Source organism: Oryctolagus cuniculus, chromosome 17 (assembly GCF_051225735.1).
Source record: "Oryctolagus cuniculus isolate XC-2025 breed Fujian yellow rabbit chromosome 17, ASM5122573v1, whole genome shotgun sequence".
Classification (NCBI taxonomy): domain Eukaryota; kingdom Metazoa; phylum Chordata; class Mammalia; order Lagomorpha; family Leporidae; genus Oryctolagus; species Oryctolagus cuniculus.
Genome location: NC_142883.1, coordinates 41,362,483 through 41,380,292, shown reverse-complemented (window position 1 = coordinate 41,380,292; position 17,810 = coordinate 41,362,483). Strand labels below are relative to the sequence as shown.

At 46.1% G+C, this 17,810-nt stretch overlaps 1 protein-coding gene across 4 annotated transcripts in view; it reads right to left on the bottom strand.

Moving 5' to 3' along the window:
* The window catches only part of MYO1D (myosin ID), a 341,376-nt gene that overhangs the window by 170,560 nt on the left and 153,006 nt on the right, over window positions 1–17,810 (bottom strand). For all 4 annotated transcript variants that reach the window (XM_051824625.3, XM_089317415.1, XM_089317416.1 and 1 more), the window contains 2 exons: window positions 16,887–17,053; window positions 8,664–8,871 (listed from right to left, as the gene is read on the bottom strand). In XM_051824625.3, coding sequence (XP_051680585.1) covers window positions 8,664–8,871; window positions 16,887–17,053 — 375 coding nt within the window. The remainder of the gene's footprint in view (window positions 1–8,663; window positions 8,872–16,886; window positions 17,054–17,810) is intronic.

Sequence of the window (17,810 nt, the reverse complement as noted above, 5' to 3'; positions counted from 1 at the left end):
GAATGGACTGGCACTGGGGGTAACCTCTCTCACTGCACGGGACACACCCCCTTCCTGCTGTTCACAGCCATCCAAACACACCTTTCCCAAACAACTCATGGCTCAAAAGTCAATTTTACCAAATCAAATAAAAATCTCTTCTCTTGGAATATGTATTCTTAATAATAATAATAATAATAATAATAAAGAGCCACAGATCACTTTTCATTACTGTACCAATGCCAAAAGCTTATTCATACTTTCAACAGCAAATATATCTTAATCCAAATAGTCTACAAGTAAATGACTCAGACCTCCCTAGATGTCCACGCCAAGGTTATTTAATAAAAGGATTTTTATCAAATCTCATTCTGCTTTCTCTCTGAGCATGATGCCATCATCACCACTGTGGATGCTTTTACAAACTTGTGTGTAACAGTGTGAGTCATATCTGTACTTCCTGCAGGGAGTGCATCCTGAGTGAGGCACCATTGTGTAAGTGTGTAGTGGTCAAGAGAGTGTGCGTGGGTGCAAGGTTCCAGGGTTCAAATCCCAGCTCTGGCATTCACTGTGTGACCCCCGTCAGGATACATAACCACTCAGTGTCTTTAGTTCCCTTATGTGTTAAGTGGAAATAATAATAGACACCCATTCACAAGCTCTTGTAAACATTTAGTTAATATATGTAAAATAACCAGAATAGTGCTTGTCATTCCATAAGTATTAGTATATATATATTAGTATATATATATTAGTATTAGTATATAGTAGTATATTAGCTTTTTTTTAGTTTCTGAGCAAAAAAGTCATCAATTGTACTCAAACAATTCAATAGCAAAACCCAAATAATGCAATGTAAAAAATGGGCAGAGGTTCTAAACAGACATTTCTCAAAGGAAAACATACAAATGACAGGTACATGAGGAGCTGCTTGACATCACTAATTATCAAGTAAATGCAAATCAAAATCACAATGAGAGTACTTCACTTTGGTTAGATTGGTTAGTATTAGAAAGACAAAAGATAGTTAGTGCTGATGAGGGTGCAGAGAAAAGGAAACCCTTGCATGCTATTGCTGGGGTTGTAAATTACTATAGTCATTGTGGACAAGAGGATGGAGATTCCTCAAAAAACTAAAAATGGAATCACCATATGATCCAGCGATAATATTGGAGATATATATACACACACATACATAGGTATCTCCAAGGAAAATGAAAGCAGCATGTCTCAGAGGCATCTGCGTTACCACGCTTACTGCAGCATCATTCACAATGGCCGAGGACAGAACAACCTACGTGTCCACACACACAATGGAACATCACTTGGCCAAAAAACAGGATGAAATCCTGCCATTGGCAACACCTTGGATGGAACCGGAGGTCTTTAGGTTAAGTGAATAAGTTGAGGACATAAAGACAAATACCCCATGATCTCACTCACAGGTGGAGCCTAAAACCGGGTGACCCCAGAAAAGTTAAAAGTATAGTGGTCGGGGCTGGCACTGTGGCGCAGCAGCTTAAAGCCCTGGCCTGAAGCGCCGGCATTCCATATGGGTGTGGGTTTGAGTCCTGGCTGAATCTCTTCCGATCCAGCTCTCTGGTATGGCCTGGGAAAGTGGTAGAAGATGGCCCAAGTCCTTGGGCCCCTGTACCCACATGGGAGACCCAGAAGAAGCTCCTGGCTCCAGGCTTTGGATCGGCGCAGCTCCAGCCATCTCAGCCATCTGGGGAGTGAACGAGTGGATGGAAGATCTCTCTCTCTGTCTCTACCTCTCTCTGTAACTCTTTCAAATAAATAAAATAAATCTTAAAAAAAAAAAAAAAAAGTGTAGTGGTGGTGCCCAGAGGCTGAGGAGCAGGGGTGGGTGGGAGGATGGGTTTACTGATGGGTGCTGGGGTGCGGCCAGACGGGTGAGAGGCTCTGTGGTTCTACTGTAGACAATGTGAATGTGCTGCATGTTTCTCTCTTTAAAAAGCATGAAGCTAAGACTTGCAGGGATTTCACCATAAGCAGTGTGAGAGGTTAGAAGAGAAGTGTTTTAACCTGACTGGCTACTTCACGGTATACACATGTACAGACACATCACACAGTGCCCCATAAAGATGTGCAATCTCTCTGCATCTGCTATGTTTTCAAATTAAAAACATTTTAAAAGCAATCCACTTCACATGACAAATAATTATTTTGCTTTTAGTCTGAGAAGAAAGATGCGTGACTGGTTTCTCCAAACAGTCAGCCTGCTTTGTCTGGAAACAGTTTGAAAGCCCCCAGGATTTCCTCACGCGGAACTCAGGGGCAAACAATGACGAAGCCAATGAAATCCAATTTTCAGATACTGATTCTGCTCACACTTTTTCCTTTTGCATGATTTATAAAATTATCAGTCTCAGGTCTATATTAATCCATGAGGACACTTGTAATTAACAATGATATATTATTCTTAGTTTATTATTTTCATCATATGCTTATGCTTTCATGGGCCACTTTTAATCCTTCACAAAATTCTTCTTGTGATTGGTGCTATATAATTTAATCCAACAGCAAGAATGCAAAATTCAAATTTAAGAAATATAAGAGCATGCAAATAATATTCAACTGTTAAGACAGACCAACCAGGGCAGTCCTTGTGGTACACGCGCCACCTTTAAAACATACAAGGAGAAAGAACTGACAAGGCACTGAGAACCCCGTACGTGTCGAGGGTCTGGAACGTGGCTCACTGAGAGACAGCTGACAGCCTTGCCCCTGCCTGCATCTCGGTGAGGACAAGTGGGCTCCTGCCTCCGCTCCACAGGCGACTGAGTCTCTTCCCAGCCATCTGTGAGAACACAGTCGCCAGGCACCAGGAAACTGAACAGACACCAGGCCGCAGGTGGTGCACAGGAGCTCATAATGGTCTGGAGTCCTTACCGGCAGGGATTATAACCGCACAAAAGGCTGAAAGGATCAGACTTCTGGGACATTCTTTAAAAGCCTCCAACTGAAACCAAACCACACATACACTGAGGCAGGAGGCAAGTTCTAGACGCAGTAAGGATGGCAAGACGTTGTTAACCGTTGTTCTGGGTGACAGCGACACAGGAGTTCATGACACACACACTGTATACTGATTGTGAACAGCTGCGATTTTGCATAAGAAAAATATCAAAAGAGAAAAAGGACATGCACTTCTTTTACATTATAGTCACAAAAATGACCATATTCCAGGTCCCAATTCTAAGTCTAATGAAACTCCATGAAGCAGAAATAGGTGTTTAACTCTTTATGTTCCTGAAGCAGCAAAACTGAGAATCACAAAATCATAAAAGAAAACAAAACACATACACAAACCACGGGTCACCTGGAAATCATTACAAAAATATTTTAAGATAATTTTTGAAGACAGAGGAAATCTAAACATAAAAGAGTAAGTAAACGGTGGCGTGTCGGGTCCTACAGGACAGCAGAATTAGATCTCGGAGCAAATTCACAGCCCACTAAGAAAGGGGAGAAGAGGAACTGAAGGAAGAGTCTGACTCCAGCAGATGGAGCAATAAAATCTCTTGTTTCTTGCATTCTTTATATGCGAAAAATAAAAAGCAGCTGATAAAGATGAAAAGTAACACTAATGAATTAGAAATGAGGAAGTGGCAGGATTAATACCCTAATCTTTGAGCAAATAGTGAGATGCACCATGAACTAAGATTGACTAAGAGGGCTGGCACGAATCCAATACACAAAACAAGGAATGATGAGGAGGCGTGACTACAGATACAAGGGAAACCAGTAAAAGTATAAAAGACCTCTCTGTTCAATTTGATTCCATTACATTTTTTAAAGGTTATTTATTTATTTGAAAGGCAGAGCTACAGAGAGGCAGAGGCAGAGAGAGAGAGAGAGAGAAAGGGGGAGGGGAGAGGTCTCCATCCACTGGGTCACTCCCTAGATGGCTGCAACGGCCGGAGCTGAACGAATCCGAAGCCAGGAGCCAGGAGCCAGGAGCTTCTTCCATTTGAATGCAGAGGACCATGGACTTGGGCCATCTTCTACTGCCTTCCCAGCCCACAGCAGAGAGCTGGATCAGAAGTGAAGCAACCAGGACTCGAACCGGCGCCCATGTGGCATGATGGAACTGTGGGCGGCGGATTTACCCACTATGCCACAGCGAAAGCCCCACCATTACATTTTAAAAAAAAAAGATTGATTTATTTATTTGAAAGGCAGCTGTAAAAAGAGGGAGAGACACAGAGAGATATCTTCCATCCACTGGTTCACTCCCCAAATGGTCACAATGGTCAGAGCTGGGCCAGGCCGAAGCCAGGAGCCAGGAACTTCATCCAGATCTTTCATGTGGGTGGCAGGGGCCCAAGCAGCTGGATCAGAAGTGGAGCAGCCGGGGCTGGAACTGGCACTCACATGGGATGCTGGCATCATGGGCAGCAGCTTAACCTACTGTGCCACAACACTGGCTCCTTCATTACATTTTTACAGGGAAATATGATTTTTAGGGGCTGGCACTGTGCCACAGTGGGTTAAGCTGACACTTGAGATGCCAGCATTCCATATGAGTGGCAGTTCAAGTCCCGGCTACTCCACTCCCAATCCAGCTCATTGTTAACATGTCTAGGAAAACAGAAGATGGCCCAAGTACTTGAGCCCCTGTACCCAGATGGAGGATCCATATGGAGTTTCAGGCTCCTGGCTTGGGCCTGGCCCAGCTCAGCCATTGGGGCATTTGGGAAGTGAACCAATGGATTTGAAGATCTCCCCCCCTCACCCCGTAATTCTGCCTTTTAAATAAATAGATCAATCTTTTTAAAAAAATATGACTTTTGGGGCCGGCGCTGTTGCTCACTTGGTTAATCCTCCGCCTGCAGTGCCGGCATCCCATATGGGCGCTGGGTTCTAGTCCTGGTTGCTCCTCTTCCAGTCTAGCTCTCTGCTGTGGCCCAGGAGGGCAGCGGAGGATGTCCCAAGTGCTTGGGCCCTGCACCCGCATGGGAGACCAGGAGGAAGCACCTGGCTCCTAGCTTCAGATCGGTGTAGCTCCAGCCATGGCAGCCGTGGCGGCCAATGGAAGGAAGACCTTTCTCTCTGTCTGTCTCTCTGTCTATAATTCTACCTGTCAAATAAATTAAAAAAAAATATGATGTTTAAAGACAATATAAATTACCAAACTTGATCTTATAAAAGACAAACAATGAAGACAGGTCAATAGGGCAGGTGTTTAGCCTGGTGGTTAAGACACCTTTGTAGCACACAGGAGAGAATCTGGTTCAATTCCTGACTACGGCTCCTGTCGCCAGCTTCCTGCTGACACAGATCCTGGGAGGCAGTGGTGATGGCTCAAGTGATTGGGCTCCTGCCACCCATGTGGGAGACCTGGACTGCATCTCCAGCTCCTGGCTTTGGGCCTGGCCTGGTCCCTAGGCATGCGAGGAGTGAACCAGTGGAGAGCAGCTTGCTCGCTCTCTCTGCCTCTCAGATAGATAGCTATTTCATATTAAAAAAAAAAATACAGCAGCCCCAATAATGCCCTATCATTTCTCACTAATTCCTGTAAGGATCCAGAAGAAGTGAAAACACTCCCCACACAGTCAGGTGGCCGAGGACCTACCTCCTGAAGCTGATTTTACGGCCTGTGGAGGGTCTCAAACACATCATCAGTAGAATGCACACACCCTGGAAAGACATCGCTGCTCCCTGCTGCACCACCCCACGGTCAGGAAAGGCAGGATCTCTCTCAGGGAAGGCCGGCAGCCTCCCCTCCGCTGCGTGGGTGACGGTGTTCGAGCAGCGTTCTTTCCTAGCCAGAGACTGTAGCTTCGCACCAGGAAGCACAGCAGAGGACACAACATGCTAGCTTCTGGAAGCACTGTGCCGTCCGACAGCTTGGAGGAACAGCCCGGCAGCTGTGTGAGCTAGGCCGCGGGGCTGGGGGCGGGCACAGGAGGAACCCTGCTTGGGCTAGCAGAGCCGTATTACACTAACGTCTGTGGCACTGACAACTGTGGGTGTAGGAAGAGGATTCCACCAGCTGCCAAGTGGACGTAAAGCGAGTTCAGGTAGAAGGCCACGGTTTCTTATCTACCCTGTGGTGCTTCTGAGAGCGAAAGGGGTTCCATCCCTGGTAACAACAGGTGACAACTGTAAACAGGGCTGTCCCAAGCAGACTGAGAGGTACAATCACCCTGGTTCAGGCTCTAAATCTTAGATAGGGAAAAAAAAACCAAAAACCTCTCATATTCTCAGATCTGAAAATCAGTAAAAAAAGACCAAGGGAGAGGACTGGAAAATACAGGAGAACAGACGCCTGAGACTAACTCACTATGGCAGATGGAAAACAGATCCAACTTGCAAATTACAAGCACTCTTGAGAAGGAAAATAGGACTGAATGAAAGCAATATAGAAAGCAGTAGAAGGAAGGTGTTTCAGGATGAAACAGAATTTAGTATTCCAGGCAAGTAAGTTATTCTGAGTTCCAGGAAAAATAAATATAAAGAAACCAACACTTGGAAACATTCTGACAATTGGAAGGGAAAACTCCTGTCACTTGCATATGATATAACTGCTGACCCGGAAAAACCAATATTGAAAAATATGGACCAAGAAAGGTGCTGTTTTTTGATACAGATAAAGCAACATGAGCCAGTATCATTTCTTTGCAGTAATGCTATATAGAAAACTTAATCATAAATTCACACTAGCCAACAAAAACACCAAAGTATCCAAATTGACTATGAATTCATAAGGCCTCTCTCAATCTAAAGGTCAAAGACGATGATCCAAACAAACCTATTTTATATTCCTTATAAGATGAATTAACATTGTAAAAATTTTAATCCTTTCAAATGAATCTAGAAATTCAATGCAACTCCAATAAAGATTACTGTTGAATTTAATGGACTTATTACACATATTAAATTTTGTATTGTAGAATAAGGGTCTATAAATAGGTTAATTCATCTTATTAAAGAAAAGTAGAGAAGATGGAGTTTTCCTAACATATTCAAAGACACATTACAATAAAAATGGGGTGGCGTTAGTGCAAAACCAGGCAAATGGAAAAATGGAACAGAATTCTCAGACAGAATTTACTATCCATATATGAACTTAATAGATGAAAAGCAGCACCACAAATCAATGGAAAAAAGAAAGATGGTTTAATAGTTGTTACTGAGAATACTGGCCTACCATATGAAGGCAAATAAAACTGGAGTCCTATCTCAAACCCTAAATGGTTGGGGGGAGCATTCGGCAGTCAAGATGCTACTTAGGACACCTGCATCCCATATTAGAGAGCCCAGGTGCGAGTCCTGGCTCTGCTTGCTTCCAGCTTCCTGCTAACGAGCATCCTGGGAGGCAGCAGGGAATGGCTCAAGTACTTGAGTCCCTGCTACCCGTGTGGGAGAGACCCAGGTTGGGGTGGGCTCCTGGCTTTAGCCTGGCCCAGCCTCATCTATTGTGGGCATTTGGGAGAGAACCAGCAAATAGAAGATTAGTCTCTCTCTGACTCTGTCTCTCTGCCTTTCAAATAACTAAAAATTAAAAGAAGCCCCACATCGGTAGATTCTAAGAGGAATAAGGACCTAAATGTGAAAGGTAGAATAATGTTTACAGAAGAAAATACAATAATATCATTGTGATAGAGAGATGAGGGAGGTCTTCTTAAAATTCCACGGCATAAAGTATAAGCAGTGAACTGAAGAATTTCAATATGTCAAAATGAAGGATTCTGTTTAACAAAATATATCATGGATAAAGCTCCTCTGAATGTTTACAGAATAGGAAAATGAATTTACAATGCCTAAAGTGAATGTAAGGTTAACATCTTAAAAGTCCTGCTAATCAACAGGAAAATATCAAAATGAAATAAAAAATCAAATCAAAAATGACAAAGGATATGAATAAGCAGCTTAAAGAAAAACCCAAAAGAGCACACCAGCATGTAATGCCACACTCACGTTCAACAGTCATGAGGGAAACACGCAGCAGAATGACAACGAGGTCTGACTGTGGCCGTGTCACACGGCAGGAGGGTGGGCACCCGGTGACCTTCATAGACAGCCGCTGCTGGGGCCACGTGGCACCTGCAGCAATCGGGCACACGCACACCCAGGGCCCAGCTACTTTCCTCCTAGGACAGCTCACTGAGGTAGGCGACTTATTACTCTGCATGAAAATGGCTCGTGTAGAAGGTTTGGGAAAGGGTATGGGGAACATAAAAATGAGTGAGTGAGTGAAATGAGACCAGGGCCTTGCCCAGGTCAGAGGTGACAGGTGTCACAATTAACAATGAGCATTACGGTGACAGCACTCTACCTGACATCAACCAGTGGTGGTGCTGTACTGATGGGTGAGGGGAGCAGCTGCCAACACGTTGGCAAAATGTTTGTAGGACAAGATAAAGAGGACCTTCAACAGTTATGCTCAGGGGAAAACCCATTAACTATAAAAGGCAAAAAAACAACAGGCTGATTCACATGGGCTCTCTGGTTTTAACAACAGAAGACAAAATGCCTTCAAAATTTTGTGGATAAACTGATTTTGAACTTGAATAGATAAAAAGCATTCCAAGTGTGCAGGCATCACATTCCAAGGTTTGCACGGACACCTGCACACAAAGTGCCACCCACAGCGTCTCGAATGAAGGAGAACAGCAAAGCCTCAAGAGCTCGTCCTCACGGGGAACACCACTCACCTTCTGCAGGAAGAGGACGATGCGCACGAGCATCTGGGCGCGGAGCTCCTCCAGGGTGAACAGTGTGCGGGGCGTGCGGATGAACAGCTTGGTCTTCCCGTAAGCCACGTCATCCTGAAAACCACACCGCTCAACGAGCTTCTTGGCGGCCTCCTTGTCTGACGGAAGGTCATGGTTAGGCCAGGTGAACTCAGAGATCATCTTATACCTGGACGGACAGAGCAGGCACAGATGAGCGGAGAGAAAGCTTCGGGTAATGTCAGCAGTAAAACTAGCCAACGAAATTCTACATGGTTCAGAGAAAACAAAACCAAACCTCAGCAGACTGGTACTAGAAACAATTTCACTAGCCTTCAAGAAACGAAACACTCCTTCAGGGCAACAGTTCTTACAAAATTATGCATAGAAGGGATTGCTTTAAATTGCTTTAAGATTTATTTATTTGAAAGGCACAGTGACAGAGAAAAGGGAGAGAGAGAGAGAGGGAGGGAGGGAGGGAGGGTCTCCCACCTGATGGTTTACTCCCCAAATGACTTCAACAACCAGGACTGGGTCAGGCTGAAGTCAGGAGCCAGAAACTCCACCTGGGTCTCCTCATGTGGATAGCAGGGCCCCAAGCACTTGGGCCATCTTCCACTGTTTTTTCAGATGCATCAGTAGGGAGCTGACTGGAAGAGGAGCAACCAGGACTCGAACTGGTGCTCCGATATAGACTGCTGGCATCACAAGCAGCAGCTTAACTGGCTGTGCCATAATGCTAGCCCTGGGGCTTCTTTAATTTAATAAAAGTTATTTACCAAAAAATTTCAGCAAATATCCTCAGTAAATGGGCAACCCTGGACACATTCTCTTTTCAAGCAGACACAAGACAAGCATGCCTCCATTGTGGGTTCTACTCAACACTGTTCGGCTTGTTTAATTAGCACAGTGAGATTCATATATAAGCTGGTGAATGGGGAAGGAACAGAACTGCCACTGCTTATGGACAGCATGGGCTTCTTCAAAGGAAGCCAAGCAGATCTCTGCTTACCTCTTACAACTGAACAAGTATGAAGTGGTGCTGCTGCGTGTAAAATCGACATACAAGAATTAGTGGCATTTGTACACACAAGCAGTCAGCAGCTCCTGGCCACGTGGGCCTCTCCCAAGACAGCTGGCTCCACCTACATGAGCATGAGCCATGCGGGTGAGTGTGAGCCATGCGGGTGTCATCTCTAAGGTGATGTTCCGTCATTTTTGCCATATTCCATTTGGTTAGAAGCCAATCACCAGGTGCAGCCTACACTCAAAGGCAGGGAATTACAAAGTAGACTGTTTTGTTTATTTATATGGGGGGGGAGGGAGTAGAGAGGTGGAGAGAGAGAGAGCAAGAGCGAGAGCGAGTACGTGCACCCTCCTCTGCTGATTTACTCTGAATGCCAGAAATGGTCAGGAACAGGAGAGACTCCCACAAGGACCATAGGACCCAATTACTCAAGCCACCACCACTGCCTCCCAGGGTCTGCACTGGCAGGAAGCTGGTCAGGAGCTGGAACTGGGAGTCAACTCATCCACTGTGGTACAGGCCAGCCCCAAAGGCAGGGGCTTACAAACGGCGGGACTGCCAAGGGGCAGGGGTCACGGAGCAATGGAGAAGGCTGCGTGCCACAGCACTCTTCCTCTCCACCGAACAGGGCTGCTCAACGCACCGTTGTTTTGTGATTTTTTCATTTTAATTTTTATTTGAGAGGGAAAGTCACAGACAGAGAGAGGGAGAATCAGACAAAGAGATGTCTTCCTTCTGCTGGTTCACTCCCCAAATGGCTGCAGTGATTGGAGCTGGGCCGATCTGAAGCCAGGAGCTTCTTCAGGGTCTCCCACATGGGTGCAGAGGCCCAAGGACTTGGGCCATCTGCTACTGCTTTCCCAGGCCATAGCAGAGAGCTGGATCGGAAGTGGAGCAGCCAGGACTAGAATCAGTGCCCAGATGGGATGCTGGCACTGCAGGAGGCGGCTTTACCAACTACACCACAGCACCAGCCCCTGAAGACATCTTAAACTTCTCTTTCAGGGTCCAGCATCGGAGCACAATGGGTAAAGCCAATGCCTGTGATGCCAGCACCCCTTATGGGTGCCAGTTTGTGTCCTGGCTGCTCCACTTCTGATCCAGCTCCTTTCTAATTGCCTAGGAAAGTGACCAAATCCTTGGGCCCTTGTCTCCCATGTGGGAGACCCAGATGAAGCTCCTGACTTTGGCCTGGCCCACCACTGACAGTTGTGATCATCTGGGGAATGAACTAGTGGATGGATGGGCTCTCTTTCTCTGTCTCTTCCTCCCTCCCTGCTTCTCTCTCTCTCTGTAACTCTTCCAAATAATAAATATTAAAAAATAATAAAATAATAAATATTAAAAACACAACAACAAAAAATACCCACTTATCTTTTTGTCTTTCTCATCTCAATCCACCCAGTTACTAAAGTCAGAATACTGGGAATATTTCTATCCCATTCCTTCCCTATCATTACTTCTTTTTCAAAACATTTTATTTTTACTTTATTTGAAAGGCAGAGAGAGGCAGACACAGAGACAGACAAGCAGAGAAAGATCTCCCATCTGCTGGTTCACTCCCCAGATGGCCCCAACAGCAAGGCCAAAGCCAGTAGCTGTGAATGCCTCCCATGTCTCCCACGTGGGTGACAGGAGCCCAACTACTTGCAGCACCTGCTGCCTGGCAGGGTGCAAATAGAAGCACGCCGGAGTCAGAAGCTGAGCGGGGATTCAAATTAGGCCCTCTTGGAATGGGGACATCCCCAGTGGTATCTCAGCTAGTGTACCAAATGCCTTTCCCTCTATCATTGCTTCTAATCCATCATTAAAAGCTCCAGAATACAATTAAAACAATCCTCCTCTTTCTGTGGCAGTCCTACTACAAGCCACCTCTCATTTGCTACAGTGGACTCCTTAGTCATCCTCTAGTTCCTTTCCCATTCCCTCTGCATCAGCCACGGCAATTTTATAAAAAGCTTAAATGGTAGTGGCTTTTTTTTTCCCCTTAACTGCTCTCTTCCTCTTTCCTGCCTGACCTTCAATGACCTTGGCTTTTTCAGGGCTCTGCAGCGTGGCTGCCTCCTTGCCTTGAGAGCTGTTGCATGTGCTGTTCGGTGAGTGCACTTCACCGAATCCTGGAACGGCTGTGGTCTTCTCTTGGCCTTCCTACCTCAACACATCTCCCCGCTCCCCGATTCTTCCTACGGCTACTAGTTTTGGGCACCTCTTCCCCGCCACTCATCATCACAGTGATGTGTGGTTTCCCTTGTGGAGACCAAGAAGGCAGGGAATCCCTTCAGGATTCAGGTTTCTTTCTTTCTTTCTTTCTTTCTTTTTTTTTTTTTTTAACTCTAGAAGATTTCTTTGGGAGAGCTTATGAATAAGAAACTCTCAGAGTCCAGGTATATCAGAAAAGCCTTTTTTCTTTTACTCACACTCTTGAGAGGTAGTTTGTCATGAAATACAACTGCACGCACACGGTTGCTTTCCCTCCGCCGTGAAGATACTGCTCCTTTGTCCACTCCATCACATAGTGCTTTTTTCTTAGGAGCTATTTTCTTTATCTCTCTCTTTTTTAAAGATTTATTTATTTCGAAAGGCAGAGTTACAGAGAAAGGGGGAGAAAGAGAGATCTTTTATCTGCTGGTTCACTCCCCAAATGGCCAGGGTTGGACTAGGCTGAAGCCAGGAGCATCAGTGGGTGCCACGGCCCAGGCACTTGGGCCGTCTTCTGCTGCTTTTCCCAGGCCATCAGCAGGGAGCTGACAGGAAGTGGAGCAGTCGGGACATGAACTGATGCCCATGTGGGATGCGACAGCTTTACCTGCTAAGCCACAGTGCCGGCCCCCCTCTCTAACACTGTAAACGTGACCAGAACGTACTTTTTGGTTTTCCTAGGTTCATATGCTTCACAGTCAGGGTTTTCTTTCAGTCTGCAGATTTATGACTGTCTTCCGGTTCAGGCAAGCTCCTGGCCACAGTTTGCGTCATGCGCCTCCCTGTGCTTTCTGTGCTTTGCTGCTGGCGCTCCTGTGAGATGAGCTCCATCTCCCACACAGCTTCTGAGCTGGCTCCTGGTCTGGGCCAGCACGGCAGCCTTGGCAGGGCAGGGGCGATGGCTCCCCCAGGGGCAGCTCCAGCCTCACAAGCCAGTGTTTGCTGAGAACTGCGACCTTGGGTTCCTTTCGGGTCTTCTTAGCTGCTAGTTCTCTTGGAGGGTGATTGACATCTTTAGGGTTCACTGTGAAACACCCCTTTAAGGTTCTATAGCATGGCTATGCATTTAAATATACATATTTTAAATTATTTGAGGCTGTTCTGGAGTGGAAACGGGAGATGGAAACTTGCGCGAGACCATCCTATTTGAAACTCACAGCTTATTTCCTCTTTTCTGTTCCAGCATGAGTATTAGAAAAACATGTTCTAACCGTTCCAGCACATCTTCCAAGTCAAAAGACAAACACACCCTAACCTTTTCAGCTCAAAGTAAAGATGTGCATGTCGCCTCCACATCAAGCTCGCTTCTTGTTCTTTACTTCAACTTCTGCTGCGACTCATGAAAATATATTTCAGGTCAGCCCCTAGGGTTACCCATTCCCATGCTACTGGTTTCATGTTTAACTCCTGCTGGTTTCCTACAGGTGACGACCCCAAAACAGATTGTATGCCTGATCAATTGCTAGACTTTTGCAGGCAACAAGAATGGACACAAAATCTTTCTAATGAAAAAAAATCTTTCTAATAATGTAACACTGTTCTGAAATTAAGAATCAGAATGAATACATTTCAATTCATGAAACCACTCCTATTACAGTCTCCAATTTTGAACCCTGTGATTTTAACAAGGAAAAATGATTAGCTTTGAGCATAACTGTTTGATTAATGTAAAATTAAAATTCAATTTTCCAGGCTATTATGCCATAAAGTGTTATTCATTTCAAGCCAGAGTCTCCCTTTGGTGCAGTCTCTTACTTCGGCACAGGGCTGAACACGGGCAAAGAAAACCACCAGAGCTAGGTGGTCTTCCCTTGCGTTTATAACCTCACATCACAAGTGAGCACTCTGCAGTTCCCACAGGCAACGCTACACAAAGCTAAGCTTCCTCCCCCTCCAAATGAGTATTCTTGTTTCCCCTCAAGCCCTCCGTCCCGCTGCTCCTCAGTCTCGCTCTCAGCTCATGGCCTTGCCTCCTGTTTCACGGAGCAAAGGGAAGCACACCAACAGGACCAAGTTCATCTGCTGTCAGCGAGGGCTCTGAGCGCCAGGTAGCTCATACTCCGCGCCTTGCTGTCATCCTGTAGCTATGGGCGAGGGGCTCCTGTTCCCATCCAAGGCTGACAAACCTTCCACTCCTGTTTGGGCGTCCACCCTCTTGCCTTCTCAAGGATGTTATTAGTCCAACGATCCTCCCTGTCCCGTGTCATGGGCTTCTCCTGCTGTGACTCATCCCCACCTGTAGACAACAGGTCTCGTCTCTCTAGACCTCACATCCTAGCCCAGTGCCTCTTTCTACTTTCCTTTGCTCCCATCCACAACAGAAACCTTCTTTCTACAAGGCATTGAAGTCCTTACTTTCAGTTTTCCTCCTGCTCAGGTCAGGCTCCAGCCCATACTTTTGACCTCTATTGTCAAGTCCAGTGGCTCACCTCTGCTTGTGTCTTACATGACGGTACAGCAATCTTTGGGATGGTGCAACATCTTTCTCCTTGAGACGCCACCTTCTCTTGGCTCCTGTGCTGGTAACGCTCTTCTGGCCTTTCTTCTACCTTAGGGATTGCTCCTTCTCATCTCTTTGCTTGCTCCTTTGTGTCCTGGACCCTTCCCCTCCCCATCTCCCCCAAGTCTCAAGACTTCATGTGTAATCTATACCCTAATGAATCCAGAATACCTCTTTTATTTATTTATTTATTATTATTTTTTTGACAGGCAGAGTGAACAGTGAGAGAGAGAGACAGAGAGAAAGGTCTTCCTTTTGCCGTTGGTTCACCCTCCAATGGCCGCCGCGGCTGGCGCACTGCGCTGATCCGATGGCAGGAGCCAGGTACTTATCCTGATCTCCCATGGGGTGCAGGGCCCAAGTACTTGGGCCATCCTCCACTGCACTCCCAGGCCACAGCAGAGAGCTGGCCTGGAAGAGGGGCAACCGGGATAGAATCTGGCACCAGGACCAGGACTAGAACTCGGTGTGCCGGCACCGCAAGGTGGAGGATTAGCCTAGTGAGCCGTGGCGCCGGCCCTAAATCCAGAATCTCTTACCTGCAGCCCGAACTTCTTTCCAGCACTCCAGGTATGTGTATCTAACAGCTTATTTCTCTTCTGCTAAATGTTTAGGAGGCATTTCACAGGTCACGAAGAGAACCACCTCAGTTGCATCCATGCTCCCATTCCATGTCCTCCTCATACTTCTTTGACACAGTGCTGTCTCAGTCAATGGTTCCCTTTTAGCCAGAAGCTCAAGCCAAAACCAACTGGTCACCCTCCACTCCTTACTCCTGTCTCTTCAGAGCCAACCATTTGGAAGCGGTCAATGTTGACTTATCCCTGAAGCCGTCTGCCTGCCCCTCTTCTATCTGCAGTCACCCCTTCCTAAGGTACTCTCTTGAGGTCATCTCTCCTGGACTCCTGCAAAAGCATCCCACAACATCCCCTGGCCTTCTATCCACCCGGCAGCCACCATGATCCCTTAAGATAGCCCCAAAACTGTGCTCTTACAACCCAACCAGGGTTTTCTATCACACCTAGCCAGGATCTAAATGCTTCAGTCTCACTGTCAAGTTCAACGTGCTGTGGGCCCTGGCCATCTCTCTGACCTCATCTCACACTGGCCATGACCCCCTCACTCAGCATCCTCCAAGCTGCACTGCACTTGGTCCCCAACATGCCACTCTTGTCACCACAGCACGGCTTTTTCCCCCGCTGCCCCCCACCCAAAGCTGCTCTTTTCTGTGGCCTCTGTGTGGCTGGATCCTCATCACTGTTCCTCCTTAGCATCTCTTCTGTCAACAAACCAATGTATCTGAATTTTCTGGTTTATAATTTTATATAGTTACTTTCATTTTTTTTGGTGGAATTTACAATCTAGAATATAGGAAATGCCAAAAAAATATTTTAAAACAGATGAAATTTAAAATATTCCCCGGTTTCCAGTTGCCAACTATCATTATCGTTAACAAATTAGCAACGTGGAAAAACTTATACTTTTGAGTCATTACTTTATACCAGGTACAATTCTAACTGCTTCGCACATATCCTCTCATTTAATCAGTTAGCAACCTTCCACAGTAATTATTATCTTTATTTTATACATGAGGAGACTGAGACATGGGAAGATTCTGAGATTATCCAAGGTGACACAAGTTAAAAATGGCCAAGTTAGAATTCACACCAGGTAAATTAATTTAAAGACCTTTAGGCTTAACTTCTTAATGTTTTACTATTACACTAATTATTAATACCAGTAATGATAAGTAGCATTAACTGAATGTGATGTGCCAGGAACCTAGTCTTTTGACTTAGGTTCATTTAATCATCTCAAAAACAGTCTATGAGTTCATATTAAACACATTTTAAAAATGCAGAAAACAAAGGCAAATGAATTAAATTCCTGGCCCAAGATTATGTAGCAAAGGAAAGGCAGAACTGGGATTTCAACCCAGACTTGACTTTAAATTTGTGTTCTTTCTGCTATACTAATGATGGCAACACTTGCCTAGTCTTTTCCACAGCCCATAAATCATAAACTCAGGGACTGCTGTTGGTCCTAGGAGTGCTTCATATTTGTGATTTCCTCAATTCATTTATGTATTTGGCAGAGATACACACACACACACACACACACACAGGGAGGGGGGAGAAAGAGAGACAGAAATAGAGAGAGGGACAGAAAGAGAGAGAAATAAAGAAAAAAAGACATTGATTTTTATGTACTGGTTAACTCCCCAAATGCCCGTGGTGACAGGCAGGTCTTGGCACTCCATGCAGGTCTCCCAGTGGGTGGCAGGGACCCATGCTTGCTGCCTCCCAGGGTCTGCACTGAATCAGGCTGGGACTTGACCCCAGGCACTGGAATGCGGTACACAGCCGTCCTAACCAGGCCAGAGGCCTCCCCCCTCCTCAACTCCGGTTCCTTTGCCAGCGTTCACAGCCCGCCTGCCACGCGCGCTGGGCCCCAGGCGCTCCACGGGGCCAGGTCCCACCTGTGCAGGAACTTCTCGTAATTCTGGCGGAAGGCGAAGCCCGCGCGGCGCACGCGGACGTTCTCCAAGAGCCCGAGGTACTCCACCTGGTGCCGGCAGCGCTCCTCATCAAACAGCTGCGGGGACTTCTTGTCATTGGGTTTGATGCAGCGCACGTAGTAAGGTTCCTGGGGAGACACATCAGCCAGCCTGAGTTCAGTGGAGGAAGCCCGGACCACGCACCCTGATGTGGAACCGGCGTTCACTGCGGCAGATGACACCAAGGGCCTCTACTTTGTCGAGCACATACTCCTGAGTATGGGAGTTATGCTTCCTTTTCCCCTTCCATTCAAGGTTAGAAGCTCTCAAGCACTCAAGCTAAAAATTTCCCTTTGTTGTGTTTGAGGATTCACCAGGAATAGCAGGAAAGAGAGCGGGCAAGGGGCTGAAAACTTGAGACATGCGAACTCCAAGTCTGGGGCCCTGATGGAAACACTCTGGAGTAACTGGAGGAGTGAAGGCAGAGGAGAAAGGCGGCCAGGGATGTGACGTCTGAGGCTACCCAGCAGGTACGCCTTCTGTGTCAGCCAGCATTGTTCCTATTACTGTTGTCCATGTCACAGCAACTTGGCTCTAAAAATAATTGTATACTTAATTTCAGGGAATTTTAAGAAATGAATTTATTTTCATAAAAATTTTTAGTAGAGTATCTCATAAACAAAAACTTCTTATAAAAAATTCTTTGGCTCACTCCTCTAATGCCTGCAATGGCCAGGGCTGCGCCAGACTGAAGCCAAGAGCTGGGAACTCAATCCAGGTTGCCCAAATGGTTGGCAGAGACTATCTGAACCATCACCTGCTTCCTCCCCAGGAGATCTGCATTGGCAGGAAGTGGAGTCAGGGTTATCAAACCCAGGTCCCCTGATATGTGGTACCTTAATGGCT